Genomic DNA, 16,817 nt, shown 5'->3' with positions numbered 1-16,817 from the left:
ATGGGGGACTATGATGAGGAGATAGCCTTCCTGGGCAATTGGGGAAGATTTCAGCAGATGATCTTTCTCCTTCTCTGTGCCACAGCTGTGCCCAACGGATTCACTGCTCTGTCCAGCGTATTCCTGGGAGACAGCCCAGCTCATCACTGTCTGATCCCAGAGGGACTTAACATCACTGAGGAGTGGAGAAAGGCCAGCATTCCCACACAGGAGGTGAACGGGGAGACGGAGAACAGCAGGTGCAGAAGATACAGGCTGGACCTGATCTCAAATTTCTCAGCCCTGGGCCTGTCCCCCAGTAAGGATGTCAACCTCTCTCAAGTGCCACTCGAGGGCTGCTCTGATGGATGGACCTACAGTAAGGAGATCTACCAGTCCACCATAGTCACTGAGGTGAGCAGCCCCCATGCCAGAGCTGATGGATGTCCTGCAGCTAGCATTTGAATTAAGATGTTTTAAACACAATTCTTAAAAAGTGTGTAGAATATTATTTTATTTGGTTTGTCTCAGGGAGACCTGTGTTGTGCAATAACCCCAAGATAAAAGTAATTATTATTTATGGCAGACGGGAACATCGTGAGGTCAAATCTCAAGATACTAGGAACATTCAATGCCAAGATCCGCAATTAATAGCGCACTACAGCCGCTATTAGATCCTATTAACACGTGACATCTGAACTGCTATATGCACTTAATGACCCCCGCCATCGATGCTGCCAACGCTATGGTTTTTGACGATTGCCAATGAATTACGTGCTGTATATAAAATGCCAAATAACCAAAATATCTTAATTTGAACAGGCTTGGACAGCAAGAGCAGTTAATTCAAAGTTTCAACATTTCTGTTAGCGTTATTAGTTGCTATACATGTAGCCTACGTCAATTTTTACTTAACACATTACATTTTACTTGTTAGTAGTAGCAGTAATAATGCATGGGAAAGAAAATTAATCAAACCGCATCAGGCTGAAACTCATCCTGTGCAGTGGGAGAGCTGAAATGTTACCTCTTTATTGTTCAGCCACACACAGCTTGAGATTGCAGCCCTTCTCTTGTGATTTTATACGCACTTCTGCAGTATGACCTTGTTTGTGACAATGAGTGGAAGAAGCCGTTGTCTACCTCCATCTACTTCCTTGGTGTGCTGTCTGGGTCTTTCTTCTCTGGACAATTTTCAGACAGGTGAATTGCAATTTTTTTAAATCGTTTTTTTGTTCAATAGTCACAGTAGTCGGCACTGATTTTTTTAGGGGTATCCGCAACCTAGTAATGTTGTAACGCATCTATACTAAAATCAGTATTTGGCAAGCCCGTTTCCATTGTTGACCGGCAAAATGACATTGAGATTGGTTTTCAAACAGGACAGATATTGAGGTTCAGATTTCGACAATTGGCCAACAGAAACATTTACTGACCATTTACTGCTCCACTCTTTCTGCAGGTTCGGGAGAAAGCCAACCCTTTTCATTACCTTGGTGATTCAGACGGTCTTCGGCTTCGTCCAGGCTTTCTCTCCATCATGGGAGGTGTTCTCTGTGTTCTTCTTTTTGGTGGGAATGGGACATATCTCCAACTTCGTCGCCGCATTCGTAATGGGTAAACAGAGCACCCCTTTAGCTTCAGTGTCCCACACACATTTGTAGCTATGTCCGCATGTAAATGACAAGAGCCTACTTTCCATTTCATCCATAATTTAAAAAATTAGTGAATATAGACCAGAATTTAGGAAATCCTTGATATACTAGTACATTAAGCCTCGTGATTGTTTATTGAACAACCGATGGTGGAATAGTTCTCCTCTTTCCTCTTTCTCTAAGGAACGGAGATCCTGACAGGACCTCCGCGGATGATTTTCGCTTCCCTGGGTATCAACGGCTTTTTTGCCCTCGGCTACATGCTGCTGCCGCTCTTTGCCTACTTCTTCAGGAATTGGAGGACACTCCTGATTGCTATGACTGTGCCCAACATTGTCTATATCGCCTTTTGGTGGTGAGTCTGGGGCATCAAGATATATTGTGTAAGAACTGGAGACCTTCCACTTACCGGGTCCATGGATTCCTATGGGATCTGCTCCTTGGAGCATGAAGCGAGTGACTACTCACTGTAAAACTATGGGGTTTCCAATCGAGCAAAATGGTCCATTCGCATGAGCTAACGATTACACAAAATCTTTCTTCAAACTATGAGTTTCACATATCAATTGATTGTATAAAAACCCCAATTCGGCTCTGCATCAAAACCCAACTCTGCATCATTTATTAAGAATCGCAGCTAACGCGTTTCGGCGGTAACGCTTCTTCATATAGCTACACTCTCCGCGCACATTATTGTGGATGGGTCACACATCAGCTATGCATGTATTTTGATAAGCTAGATCCATACTGATAGAAAAAAAATAAGAAGTTCACTGGAACTCAGCATAGATCATTCAAAAACGAGGCAGAATTGAATTTAGTCAGCGCAGAATCTCAGCAAACCTGTTTTGTGAACAGTGCATTTTTACTATTTTTTGTCAGAGTTGCACTTACTTTTCTATTTCGGTTTCACCAGGTTGCTTCTGCAGTAAATAGGCAGGGGGGATATTCAGGAAGCAACAGGTGCTCTGCTGTATAGCTGCAGTGGGTTCGTAGATTCTGTGTGAAAGTCTGCTGTGATTTAAAAGAAAATGAACCGAAATCAGTTAATTTTCGAACGCTCAGTTAATCGTGTTAACATTAACGTTGGCGTTAGCAAACGTAAGCAAGCTTTCTGTTGCTAACGTTAGTGATGTTGACAGTAGATACTCGTCAACTAACGTTGCCATTTTCATAGTTTCAAATTCGTTCAAATTAACGTTAATTAATCCAATGTATAAACATGACTGTGGCCCGTTTTGTTACACGTATATGTATGCTGAATAACACTGGCTAGAGTACCAATCAGCCATCGCAATTTGCAACGACTTCCTCCGCCATTTTAGATTGGAATGTTCAAACGGTTGACTTTTCAGACAGAGCGCCCAGTTGTGGTCCGTCTCCGTGCCTTTGTCGTGGTCTGTCGGGTGCTCTGCTGTACAAACCGTTTATGACACAGTCACAAAACGTTGGCACGACCTGCATCTGATCTGATATGACCCGAATCTCCTCATTGAGAGATATGGTTATGGTTGTCCTGGAAGCAACAGGTGCTATACTGTCCATCTACATTTCTGTCAATGTGGCATAACTTTAGCATGACCTGTATTTGTGACAATATTCAAGTAGAAGGGCATATCAATCAATCGATATGTGCGAAAAGTTGGGGGGTGACATGGCTCAGCCAGTAAAAGCAGTTGTCTGGCAGTTGGAGGGTTGCTGGTTCGATCCCCTGCCCGGGCAGTGTCGAAGCGTCCCTGAGCAAGACACCTAACCCCCATTTCTTCCTGACAAGCTGGTCGGTGCCTTGCATGGCAGCCAATCACCGTTGGTGTGTGAATGATTGAATGATTGAATGGGTGAATGAGAAGCATCAATTGTACAGCGCTTTGAATAAAGGTGCTATATAAATGCCAACCACCAAAAGTCATTTGGAAGTCACTTGTACTGTAGATTCCAGTGCTAGAGAATGCACAGCAGGGTTTTTAGGACGTGAAAAATGCTGCCTGCCACAGGTTCATCCCGGAGTCCCCCCGATGGCTTCTCTCTCAGGGCCGGGTGGAGGAGGCAGAGGCCATTTTGAGAGGTGCTGCCAAGAAGAACAGAGTCACAGCCCCGGAGGTCATCTTCCCCCAAACAGAGGTAACTAATCTGCTCCTCATTCAACAGTTTTCCATGCAGTTCTCAGCAAATTGAAAGACCAAATTTAAGAGGGATCCGAAAATAATGTAATGCAGATTAAATAAATAAATGAATTTTCTGAATACATGATCACATTCTTAATTATTAAATGTTTTGTACCCCCCCCCCCCCAGACTGATTCTTAAAAACATATTGCTGCACCTCAGATTTCAGTCCATGAGCTTTACCTTTTTGATTGAAAGAATATTATAACAACTTCGCTTTTAAAAATCTAAAACATTCATCAAAAGTGATATTATTATTACTTCTGTTTTCTGTATGTTGAAAAGAAAAAAAGTGAAAAAGAAGAATTCCATGGCTTTCTTGAACTCCTGAAGACCAGCAACATCCGGCACAACACATTAATATTGGCTCTAGTGTGGTAAGCATACATCGCAACACAAATATTTGGTTATAGATCGATCTTGTTGTCAATAGATCTGTGCTAATACACCCTGATGGAGAGCAAACTGAATTTAGCGTTAGGGCTGATTAATTAATTTCCCCGTCTTTTGAAGCTTTTGGCAAATGCAAATATTTCACTCAAAACATTGTTTTTTTGACCAATTGGGCCTTGATTTATCTTCAAACAAATGTATCTACTCTGCCTTCCATCTCTGTGGAATGTCTCTTAGATAAGTACGTGTACCTTTCTTTAATTTCAGGTTTAGTCTAATGATTGGTTACTTTGGCCTGTCCCTGAACACATCCAACCTTCACGGAAGCCCTCATCTCAACTGTTTCATCTCCGCTGCCACTGAGATCCCAGCTTATACCGCCTGCTGGCTGGCCCTGAAATATCTACGTAGAAGACTGAGCTTAAGCCTTAGCATGTTGCTAGGAGGCGGAGTTCTTTTCTTCATTCAGCTTGTACCTCCAGGTGAGTTTCACCACCAACCCTCTGATCTCGAGAACAGTGTCTCCATCCCATAATCCTCCACTTCATTTGCACTCACACGAGGCTGTGCACTTTGTTTGCAGATCTTTCCCCCCTGGCCACTTCACTGGAAATGATCGGGAAATTCTTCATGACCAGTGCACATGGCTTGATATATGTTTACACGGGAGAGCTGTACCCCACCGGAATCAGAAACACCGCGATGGGGATCTGTGCCATGGCCTCTAGAGGGGGCAGTGCCATCTCTCCATACTTTGTCCACCTGGGTAAGGGAACGCGGGAACGTTTGGCATGTAAACTCCGAATGCATCGAAAATAATGGTCCACCCCTGTTCATTTGCCATGTGCGAGTACGTAAACATCTAGTTTAATCCAGTGATTTGGCTCTTGCGTACCATCCCAGAAGTTTACAAATATTTTTCTTAATGCCGCTTTTCAGTTCTTGGCTATGTGTTGCAGCTGAAGCGATAAGCCAGAAAACAATATGGATAATAATAGATAGGTTTGGGCTAACTTGCTATTTAGCCATCATCGCAATTAGCCACCTTTACTTGCAGTTGGCCAACTAGCCACTTGGGCCCTAAGGACGCAATTGCGTGAATTCTCTGCTAATTATATCTGTTAGTGTGTACGTAAGAAAACCTAAATATATTAGAAGTTAAACATTAAAGATCCCAAGCTTAAAGAACACCAAAACACTTTGTTCTGTTACACTTACTGCTCAGAACTGATGTTGAATGTTGGATCACCTTTGAAGTTTCAGATTCTTCTCTCTGATTCTGTTCTTGGGTCCATAGGACAGACTACTACGTAACACATAGCCTATGGTTGTAAGAGTGTTGTCTATTGTTCCAGCCATTTTTAAACATAAGACAACGATTATGCTACTTCTAAGAAACAACCTTTTTTTTCTAGATGTAAATTAGAAATTTCCCAGTATGCAACAGGTTCTTGAAAATACCCAGTCTATCTCTGTGTGTGCATGTCATGAAGAATAAAAGTCCCATATTTGCATTGTGCTGTATTGCAAATGATTACATAAACCAAAGGCTGTGGTGAACCAATAAGCTTCTAATTGGTGAAAGTGTGGAGAACATGGCCTTTAACCGAGTTTAGCTGTAACAAAGACCAGGACCGAACTCGAGAACCACTGGTCTCATCGCTTGGTAGTTTTTCATTAAACTAGGATTCAAACCCTCTACCCTTAAGCTGGTAGTCTCTCATGTGCACTGATATTTTCCACCCCTCAGGCACATACAACACTGATTTGCTTTACATTCTGCTGGGAAGCCTCACCACTATATCAGCGATCAGCGTTCTCTTTCTGCCAGAGAGCTTTGGGCTCCCCCTGCCGGAGACCATGGATCAGATGCCAAAAAGAGAGAGGTTAGTCACTGCATGCTGCTGCTGAAGATGGTGGTGGTGATGTAATTACTAGTGATCATGATGCTGATGTTACATCATCGTGATGGTGCTTAGCATCATCGCCACTCTGATAAAGATGTCAATTGTTTTCATGACAATAATGTGCTTGCTTTTGCATATTTCTTGACAGGATAAAATGGCCGTGTCTGTCCAGTGAACAGAAAGTGAAAGACGAGCAAAAGAACGACAAGACTCATTCAGGGAAAATTGCTGCAGAGACATGGATGTAGTCTCCAGAACTAGGTTTCCATGACAAATCATGTTGTGAGAGTGTTATATGATAAGAAAATGACCTTAAAAAACTAATTTTATTAACTACAGGGGTAGCCCATGAATACTGCAAGCATCTTCTGATGTCTCCTATGTCTCCTATGGACAGTATTCACAGACACATGGCCAATGTCTCAATTTTTTTCTTACTGGGTTTTATTTTGTGCACTGAAATGATGATGGGGGGGGACTATGTATTACAAGTGCAGTCTTTTCTACATGGTGGAATTCAAGCATGAACTTTTAGGTCCTGCCGCAGCATCTCCATTGGATTCGAGTCAGGACTTTGACTAGACCACGCAAAAACTTTGATTCTGTTCAGCCATTCAGGAGTGGACTTTTTGGGTCATTGTCTAGCTACAAAACCCAGAATGACATACCCAAAACAGACAGAGGACCGGACATTCTCCTTAAGAATTTTCTCATACAGAGCAGAATTGATGCTTCCTTCAATAATAGCAAGTCGCCCACATCCCAAGGCAGCAAAGTATTGCCATACCGTCAAATTACCACCACATTTGACTGTTGTTATGATGAGGCTAGAGAGATTGTTGGATGTTCTTCAGGGATCTTTTGTGACTTCCTGGATGAATTGTCCCTGTGCCCTTGGAGAAATATTGGCAGACTGGCCACTCCAAGGAAGATTCACTGTTCCAAGTGTTCTCCATATAGAAACAATGGCTCTCACTGTGGTACATTGGACTCCCAGAGCAAAAGAAAAGGTTTTTGGAGTGACCATGTCAAAGTCTTTACTTGAACCTGTGGCCAATAGAGCGGAGGCAGGACCTGAAATTGGCAGTTTATGCTCCAATAAGTCTGAATTTAAGCAGCTCTGCAATGTAAAGCAGGCTAAAATCCCTCCAGAGCAATGTGAAAAACTGAAATCAGGAGGGAGGACTAAGGTATAGTTTGAAAAGGTGGATTCTGCTGTCCCGACAGTGGTAGGCAAGTCATTCCACCACTGAGGAACCAGAATGGAAAACGGGTGAACGTACAGCTTGGCCGCCAGGTGTGGGAAACACAAGGCGACCAGAGTTGGCAGACCGGAGTGGTCTTGCTGGGGAGTAGGGAGCGATTAAAGACTGTATGTGAAGTGGGGCAGTCCCATTAGCAGCCTGAAATGCCAACACTAAGGCCTTGAAGCGGAGGCCAGCGGAGGCCAATGAGGAGTGGGGTGACATGAGCCGACCTGGGCTGACTGGTGATCAGGCGGCTGCAGCATTCTGGACCAGCTGGGAGACTGGCTTGCCAATATGTCAAATATAACGCTAGCCATAATAAAACAAGTATATATAAGTGTGATAACGAAGATGCTTAATCTCTTCAAGCTTAATAAAACGAGATTTAGCGGTGATTTTATTGAGGCTCTTAAATTCATTCGCAGGATTAGCAAAGTTAGCTACAGGCGATGAGTTCGGTGAGCAGACCGAGGGGGCATACATTTTTTTCTCATACAGAGAAAAATTATTCCTTCGACAATGGCATTTCATCGAGGTCCCAAGGCAGCAAAGCATCCCCACGCCGTCACACTACCACCACCACGTTTGACCATTTTCTCACTATAATGTAGATAATCTCAAGGTGACTAACAGTTACTGTAAGGAAATGTCAATTTACATCTGAAAGAGTGCATAACTGAAAATGATTTAAATGGGTCAAATCATTGGACTGAAAATAAAAATAATAAAAATAAAGCTAAGCCAATAATATCTATATTGCATGATTCCATTTAAATGTATACATTAACATAAATCAGGTAGATTGGTCTCTTGAGGCCAGGTTATGGTTATCTTTAGGAGGTAGGGTGAAGGTTAACGGTTGGGTTCGGCTTTTTATTTTGATGGCCCAACCTTATGAATTTTATATTGATATTTTCTCGGTGAAATACATTTTTAATCATTTTCTTCTTTGTATTTAGCCTACTGGCTTGATTATATTTATATTGTTTCCATTCATCAAGGTAGAAAAGTGTGTCTGTTCAGTGCATATGCTGATAATGTTTATTAGGTAACACTGGAATTGTGCCCAGTGGCAGTGTCATCAAGTTTATAGAGGCAGAAACTCTATTAAAAGGCAAAACAGGCTTGATATGTACACTTTAGTGGTAGGAAAATGCCCTGTTTGGGCTGAAGGGCCTTGTTATGTTATGTTACATTATGTCATATAAAATCAAAAGCAAAAACAACAGAATTGTGTTACTGTGCACCATCAAAAACTGATACCCACAAAACTTGCAACTCACAATATAGAACACAGCTAGGAATAAAGCTTATGAAATTTAAGTCTTAAGAAGTCCAAAACCAAACCGAAAGTTATATGGAAGAAGAAAAAAAAAAGGCTGTACAAATAGACACACTTCTGGCTGGTTCAAATCCGTCCTCTCTCAACATGGAACCTCCTTTCAAGAGCTCACTCAACAGCAACACCCCAAAATACAGAACAGGATCTCAGAGCGGCATCTCTTCTGATGGACCATGCACCATGCAGGGATATTTGCCTGATGGTCCAATTGTGTGAAAACCCTTGTAGCTCCAGGACTCCTTGTTCACTGCTTTAGAATCGGAGGGTGCATCAGTGTTTCAGCAACAAAGATGATTTTTTTACATTACATTACATTACATTAATGGCATTTGGCAGACGCTCTTATCCAGAGCGACGTACAACAAAGTGCATACCCATAACCAGGGATCAGTGCACTGAAAGACGCGAAGTGGGAAGAGGGAAGTACAATTTCAACTGTTACCTGCACAACAAAGATAAGGACCAGAGCCTATTTGATTCTTTTTTTTTTTTTTTTTTTTTTTTTCGTAATACCACAACACGTAAATGTATGAACAAACCCCATAACTAGCCAAACACTGCTTACCTAGTCAAACTAAACATCCGGACACATAGGTAATTCACAGAAAGACAACAATTAAGGTTTTCAGGGAGGTAGGGAGGGACAGGGAGAGGTGCTGCTTCAAGAGGTGCGTCTTCAGTTTGCGCTTGAAGATGGGAAGAGATTCTACTGTTCTGACCTCCACAAGGAGTTCATTCCACCACTGTGGAGCCAGAACAGACAGTAGTCGTGAGGTGGAAGTTCGGAGAGGGGGAGGTGCCAAGCGGCCTGTGGAAGCCGAATGAAGAGGTCTGGCAGTGGTGTAGGGTCTGATGATTTTTTTGGAGGTAAGCTGGGGCAGACCCCTTAACTGCTTGGAAGGCTAGCACCAATGTTTTGAATTTGATGCGAGCCATGACAGGCAGCCAGTGGAGGGAAGTAAGCAGGGGGGACCTTTTATTTAGGCAGGGGGAGCCCACTGAGACCGAACTCTCCTTTTCAGGGGGGCCCTGCATCCATACAATGACAAAACAAAAAATAGACAATGAAAGTAAATTTGAGTACTACAAGATATAGAGAATTGACACAATGCAATATGTTTGTATATTAGGATATTGAATGGGCCCGATAATTGCCTGTATCCAACCATCAATCATTAAATGTGATCAAGTTAATGAATGGCCACATATGCTATCTATGAAAGGGTGTGCCTGTAATAGAAATGTGATTTTCACTGGACTCTTAACTGAGGCAGTTACCTGGCTGCTAAGACACAACATTTTCATGGCTGGAATCCCAGTCTAGAATGGGGGACTATGATGAGGAGATAGCCTTCCTGGGCAATTGGGGAAGATTTCAGCAGACTATCTTTCTCCTTCTCTGTGCCACAGCTGTGCCCAACGGATTCACTGCTCTGTCCAGCGTATTCCTGGGAGACAGCCCAGCCCATCAATGTCTGATCCCAGAGGGACTTAACATCACTGAGGAGTGGAGAAAGGCCAGCATTCCCACACAGGAGGTGAACGGGGAGACAGAGTACAGCAGGTGCAGAAGATACAGGCTGGATTTGATCTCAAACTTCTCAGCCCTGGGCCTGTCCCCCAGTAAGGATGTCAACCTCTCTCAAGTGCCACTCGAGGGCTGCTCTGATGGATGGACCTACAGTAAGGAGATCTACCAGTCCACCATAGTCACTGAGGTGAGCAGCCCCCATGTCAGAGCTGATGGGTGTCCTGCAGCTAGCATTTGAATTAAGATGTTTTAAACACAATTCTTAAAAAGTGTGTAGAATATTATTTTATTTGGTTTGTCTCAGGGAGACCTGTGTTGTGCAATAACCCCAAGATAAAAGTAATTATTATTTATGGCAGACGGGAACATCGTGAGGTCAAATCTCAAGATACTACGAACGTTCAATGCCAAGATCAGCAATTAACAGCGCACTACAGCCGCTATTAGATCCTATTAACACGTGACATCTGAACTGCTATATGCACTTAATGACCCCCGCCATCGATGCTGCCAACGCTATTGCCAATGAAATATATAAAATATATAAAATGCCAAATAACCAAAATATTTTAGTTTGAACAGGCTTGGACAGCAAAAGCAGTTCATTCAAAGTTTCAACATTTCTGTTAGCGTTATTAGTTGCTATACATGTAGCCTTGGTCACTTTTTACTTTTTACACACATTACATTTTACTTGTTAGTAGTAGCAGTAAAAAAGCATGGGAAAGAAAATTAATCAAACCTCATCAGACTGAAACTCATCCTGTACAGTGGGAGAGCTGAAATGTGACCTCTTTATTGTTCAGCCACACACAGCTTGAGATTGTAGCCCTTCTCTTGTGATTTTATACGCACTTTTGCAGTTTGACCTTGTTTGTGACAATGAGTGGAAGAAGCCGTTGTCTACCTCCATCTACTTCCTTGGCGTGCTGTCTGGTTCTTTTTTCTCTGGACAATTTTCAGACAGGTGAACTGCAATTTTTTTTAATCGTTTTTTGTTCAATAGTCACAATAGTCGGCACAGACTTTTTTAGGGGTATCCGCAACCTAGTAATGTTGTAACGCATCTATACTAAAATCAGTATTTGGCAAGCCTGTTCCCATTGTTGACCGGCAAAATGACATTGAGATTGGTTTTCAAACAGGACAGATATTGAGGTTCAGATTTCGACAGTTGGCCAACAGAAACATTTACTGACCATATACTAGGCCTACATTAGGTATAACACTTGGAGATCGATGATCCACACTAACATGCTGCTCCACTCTTTCTGCAGGTTCGGGAGAAAGCCAACCCTTTTCATTACCTTGGTGATTCAGATGGTCTTCGGCTTCGTCCAGGCTTTCTCTCCATCATGGGAGGCGTTCTCTGTGTTCTTCTTTTTGGTGGGAATGGGACATATCTCCAACTTCGTCGCCGCATTCGTAATTGGTAAACAGAGCACCCCTTTAGCTTCAGTGTCCCACACACATTTGTAGAGCTATGTCCGCATGTCAATGACAATAGCCTACTTTCCATTTCATCCATAATTAAAAAAATTTGTAAATATAGACCAGAATTTAGGAAATCCTTGATATACTAGTACATTAAGCCTCGTTATTGTTTATTGAACAACCAATGGTGGAATAGTTCTCTTTCCTCTTTCTCGCAGGAACGGAGATCCTGACAGGACCTCCGCGGATGATTTTCGGTTCCCTGGGTATCAACGGCTTTTTTGCCCTCGGCTACATGCTGCTGCCGCTCTTTGCCTACTTCTTCAGGAATTGGAGGACACTCCTGATTGCTATGACTGTGCCCAACATTGTCTATATCGCCTTTTGGTGGTGAGTCTGGGGCATCAAGATATATTGTGTAAGAACTGGAGACAGCTTCCACTTACCGGGTCCATGGATTCCTATGGGATCTGCTCCTTGGAGCATGAAGCGAGTGACTACTCACTGCAAAACTATGGGGTTTCCAATCGAGCAAAATGGTCCATTCGCATGAGCTAACAATTACACAAAATCTTTCTCCAAACAATGAGTTTCACATATCAATTGATTGTATAAAAAACCCCAATTCGGACAGCAAGTCTCTGCATCATTTATTAAGAATCGCAGCTAACGCGTTTCGGCGCTAAAGCTCCTTCATATAGCTACACTCTCCGCCCACATTATTGGAACTCAGCATAGATCATTCAAAAACGAGGCAGAATTGAGTTTAGTCAGTGCAGTTATCCGACGATCTCAGCAAACCTGTTTTGTGAACAGTGCATTTTTACTATTTTTTGTCAGAGTTGCATTTACTTTTCTATTTCGGTTTCACCCGGTTGCTTCTGCAGTAAATAGGCAGGGGGGTATTCAGGAAGCAGCAGGTGCTCTGCTGTATAGCTACAGTGGGTGCGTTCGTAAATTCTGTGTGAAAGTCTGCTGTGATTTAAAAGAAAATGAACCGAAATCAGTTAATTTTCGAACGCTCAGTTAATCGTGTTAACATTAACGTTGGCGTTAGCAAACGTAAGCAAGCTTTCTGTTGCTAACGTTAGTGATGTTGACAGTAGATACTCGTCAACTAACGTTGCCATTTTCATATTTTAAAATTCGTTCAAATGAACGTTAATTAATCCCATGTATTAACATGACTGTTGCCCGTTTTGTTACACGTATATGTGTGTTGAATAACACTGGCTAGAGTACCAATCGGCCATCGCAATTTGTAACGACTTCCTCCGCCATTTTAGATTGGAATGTTCAAACGGTTGACTTTTAAGACAGAGCGCCCAGTGTGTGCTCTGAGTGATCGCAGATCACAGTTGTGGTCCGTCTCCGTACTGGAGGGATGTAGGTAGGTATGGTCGTCCTTTGTCCTGGTCTATCAGGTGCTCTGCTGTACACACCGTTTATGACACAGTCACATAACGTTGGCATGAGCTGCATCTGATCGAGTCTCCTCACTGCGAGATATCGTTATGGTTGTCCTGGAAGCAACAGGTGCTCCGCTGTTCATGTACATTTCCGTCAATGTGGCATAACTTTAGCATGACCTGTGTTTGTGACAATATTCAAGTAGAAGGGCATATCAATTAATCGATGTGTGAAAAGTCATTTGGAAGTCACTTGTACTGTAGATTGTAGATTCCAGTGCTAGAGAATGCACAGCAGGGTTTTTAGGACGTGAAAAATGCTGCCTGCCACAGGTTCATCCCGGAGTCCCCCCGATGGCTTCTCTCTCAGGGCCGGGTGGAGGAGGCAGAGGCCATTTTGAGAGGTGCTGCCAAGAAGAACAGAGTCATAGCCCCAGAGGTCATCTTCCCCCAAACAGAGGTAACTAATCTGCTCCTCATTCAACAGTTTTCCATGCAGTTCTCAGCTAATTGAAATACCTAATTTAAGAGGGATCAGAAAATTATATAATGCAGATTAAATAAATAAATGAATACATTTTCTGAGTACATGATCACATTCTTAATTACTTAGACTGATTCTTAAAAACATATTACTGCACCTCAGATTTCAGTCCATGAGCTTGTCATTTTTGATTGAAAGAATATTTAAACATATATAAACAACTTGGCTTTTAAAAATCTAAAACATTCATCAAAAGTGATATTATTATTACTTCTGTTTTCTGTATGTTGAAAAGAAAAAAAAAGTAAAAGAAGAATTCCATGGCTTCCTTGAACTCCTGAAGACCAGCAACATCCGGCACAACACATTAATATTGACTCTAGTGTGGTAAGCATACACCGCAACACAAATATTGGGTAGATCGATCTTGTTGTCAATAGATCTGTGCTAATACACCATGATGGAGAGCAGGTTGAATTTAGCATTAGGGCTGATTAATTCATTTAGTGAGTCTTTTGAAGCTTTTAGCAAATTCAAATATTTTACTTAAAAACCAATTGGGCCTTGATTTATCTTCAAACAAATGAATGTATTCTGCCTTCCATCTCTGTGGAATGTCTCTTAGATAAGTATGTGTACCTTTCTTTAATTTCAGGCTTAGTCTACTGATTGGTTACTTTGGCCTGTCCCTGAACACATCCAACCTTCACGGAAGCCCTCATCTCAACTGTTTCATCTCCGCTGCCACTGAGATCCCATCTAGCATTGCCTGCTGGCTGGCCCTGAAATATCTACGTAGACGACTGAGCTTAAGCCTCTGCATGCTGCTAGGAGGCGGAGTTCTTTTCTTCATTCAGCTTGTACCTCCAGGTGAGAGTTTCACCACCAACCCTCTGATCTCGAGAACAGTGTCTCCATCCCATACTCCTCCACCTCATTTGCACTCACATGAGGCTGTGCACTTTGTTTGCAGATCTGTCCCCCCTGGCCATTTCACTGGAAATGATCGGGAAATTCTTCATGACCAGTGCACATGGCTTGATATACGTTTACACGGGAGAGCTGTACCCCACCGGAATCAGAAACACCGCGGTGGGGGTCTGTGCCATGGCCTCTAGAGTGGGCAGTGCCATCTCTCCATACTTTGTCCACCTGGGTAAGGGAACGCAGGAATGTTTGGCATGTAAACTCCTAATGCATCGAAAATAATGGTCCACCCCTGTTCATTTGCCATGTGCGAGTACGTAAACATCTAGTTTAATCCAGTGATTTGGCTCTTGCGTACCATCCCAGAAGTTTAAAAATATTTAATGCCGCTTTTCAGTTGTTGGCTAGGTGTTGCAGCTGAAGCGATAAGCCAGAAAACAATATGGATAATAATAGCTAGGTTTGGGCTAACTTGCTATTTAGCCATCATCACAATTAGCCACCTTTACTTGCAGTTGGCCAACTAGCCACTTCGGCCCTAAGGACGCAATTGCGTTAATTCTCTGCTAATTATATCTGTTAGTGTGTACGTAAGAAAACCTAAATATATTAGAAGTTAAACATTAAAGATCCCAAGCTTAAAGAACACCAAAACCACTTTGTTCTGTTACACTTACTGCTCAGAACTGATGTTGAAAGTTGGATCACCTTTGAAGTTTCAGATTCTTCTCTCTGATTCTGTTCTTGGGTCCATAGGACAGACTACTACGTAACACATAGCCAATGGTTGTAAGAGTGTTGTCTATTGTTCCAGCCATTTTTAAACATAAGACAACGATTATGCTACTTCTAAGAAACAACCTTTTTTTTCTAGATGTAAATTAGAAATTTCCCAGTAAGCAACAGGTTCTTGAAAATACCCAGTCTATCTCTGTGTGTGCATGTCATGAAGAATAAAAGTCCCATATTTGCATTGTGCTGTATTGCAAATGATTACATAAACCAAAGGCTGTGGTGAACCAATAAGCTTCTAATTGGTGAAAGTGTGGAGAACATGGCCTTTAACCGAGTTTAGCTGTAACAAAGACCAGGACCGAACTCGAGAATCGCTTGGTAGTTTTTCATTAAACTAGGATTCAAACCCTCAACCCTTAAGCTGGTAGTCTCTCATGTGCACTGATATTTTCCACCCCTCAGGCACATACAACACTGATTTGCTTTACATTCTGCTGGGAAGCCTCACCACTATATCAGCGATCAGCGTTCTCTTTCTGCCAGAGAGCTTTGGGCTCCCCCTGCCGGAGACCATGGATCAGATGCCAAAAAGAGAGAGGTTAGTCACTGCATGCTGCTGCTGAAGATGGTGGTGGTGATGTAATTACTAGTGATCATGATGCTGATGTTACATCATCGCGATGGTGCTTAGCATCATCACCACTCTGATAAAGATGTCAATTGTTTTCATGACAATAATGTGCTTGCTTTTGCATATTTCTTGACAGGATAAAATGGCCGTGTCTGTCCAGTGAGCAGAAAGTGAAAGACGAGCAAAAGAACGACAAGACTCATTCAGGGAAAATTGCTGCAGAGACATGGATGTAGTCTCCAGAACTAGGTTTCCATGGTAAATCATGTTGTGAGAGTGTTATATGATAAGAAAATGACCTTGAAAAACTAATTTTATTTCTGGTCTGCAAACTCCAGGGGTAGCCCATGAATACTGCAAGCATGTTCTGATGTCTCCTATGTCTCCTATGCACAGTATTCACAGACACATGGCCAATGTCTCAATTTTTTTCATACTGGGTTTATTTTGTGCACTGAAATGATGACGGCGGGCTATGTATTACAAGTGCAGTCTTTTCTACATGGTGGAATTCAAGCATGAACTTTTAGGTCCTGCCGCATTATCTCTATTGGATTCGAGTCAGGACTTTGACTAGACCATGCAAAAACTTTGATTCTGTTCAGCCATTCAGGAGTGGATTGTTTGGGTCATTGTCTAGCTACAAAACCCAGAATGACATACCAAAAACAGACAGAGGACCGGACATTCTCCTTAAGAATTTTCTCATACAGAGCAGAATTGATGGTTCCTTCAATAATAGCACGTTGTCCACATCCCAAGGCAGCAAAGTATTGCCATACCATCAAATTACCACTACATTTGACTGTTGTTATGATGAGGCTAGAGAGGCCTGCAGTTTGTTGGATGTTCTCCTGGGATCTTTTGTGACTTCCTGGATGAATTGTCCCTGTGCCCTTGGAGAAATATTGGCCAGCAGGCCACTCCAAAGAAGATTCACTGTTCCAAGTGTTGGCTCTCACTGTGATTCATTGGAGT

At 42.4% G+C, this 16,817-nt stretch overlaps 2 protein-coding genes across 2 annotated transcripts; both read left to right on the top strand.

The window, feature by feature from the left end:
• Positions 1-7,237, top strand: LOC133133118 (organic cation/carnitine transporter 2-like). The gene is made up of 10 exons (XM_061249133.1): positions 1-393; positions 1,079-1,182; positions 1,442-1,596; positions 1,818-1,989; positions 3,629-3,755; positions 4,085-4,176; positions 4,460-4,674; positions 4,776-4,958; positions 5,943-6,078; positions 6,248-7,237. Exons 1-10 carry the CDS (start codon positions 1-3, stop codon positions 6,345-6,347), a joined length of 1,677 nt encoding a protein of 558 aa, XP_061105117.1. The 3' UTR covers positions 6,348-7,237.
• Positions 7,238-10,013: 2,776 nt separating this feature from the next.
• LOC133132484 (organic cation/carnitine transporter 2-like) lies at positions 10,014-16,075 on the top strand. The gene is made up of 10 exons (XM_061247939.1): positions 10,014-10,406; positions 11,083-11,186; positions 11,497-11,651; positions 11,872-12,043; positions 13,396-13,522; positions 13,842-13,933; positions 14,202-14,416; positions 14,520-14,702; positions 15,671-15,806; positions 15,976-16,075. Exons 1-10 carry the CDS (start codon positions 10,014-10,016, stop codon positions 16,073-16,075), a joined length of 1,677 nt encoding a protein of 558 aa, XP_061103923.1.
• The last annotated feature ends 742 nt before the right edge of the window (positions 16,076-16,817 follow it).

Source organism: Conger conger, chromosome 7 (assembly GCF_963514075.1).
Source record: "Conger conger chromosome 7, fConCon1.1, whole genome shotgun sequence".
Lineage (NCBI taxonomy): Eukaryota > Metazoa > Chordata > Actinopteri > Anguilliformes > Congridae > Conger > Conger conger.
The sequence above is the reverse complement of the archived record's forward strand: the minus strand, read 5'-3'. Positions and strand labels throughout refer to the sequence as shown.

Coding starts and splice junctions, on each gene's coding strand:
- LOC133132484 (XM_061247939.1), top strand. CDS start 10,014: ATGGGGGACTATGATGAGGAGATAGCCTTCCTGGGCAATTGGGGAAGA. Junction 11,652..11,871: donor CGTCGCCGCATTCGTAATTG/GTAAACAGAGCA, acceptor TCTTTCTCGCAG/GAACGGAGATCCTGACAGGA. Junction 14,703..15,670: donor TCCATACTTTGTCCACCTGG/GTAAGGGAACGC, acceptor TCCACCCCTCAG/GCACATACAACACTGATTTG.
- LOC133133118 (XM_061249133.1), top strand. CDS start 1: ATGGGGGACTATGATGAGGAGATAGCCTTCCTGGGCAATTGGGGAAGA. Junction 1,597..1,817: donor CGTCGCCGCATTCGTAATGG/GTAAACAGAGCA, acceptor TCTTTCTCTAAG/GAACGGAGATCCTGACAGGA. Junction 1,990..3,628: donor GTCTATATCGCCTTTTGGTG/GTGAGTCTGGGG, acceptor TGCCTGCCACAG/GTTCATCCCGGAGTCCCCCC.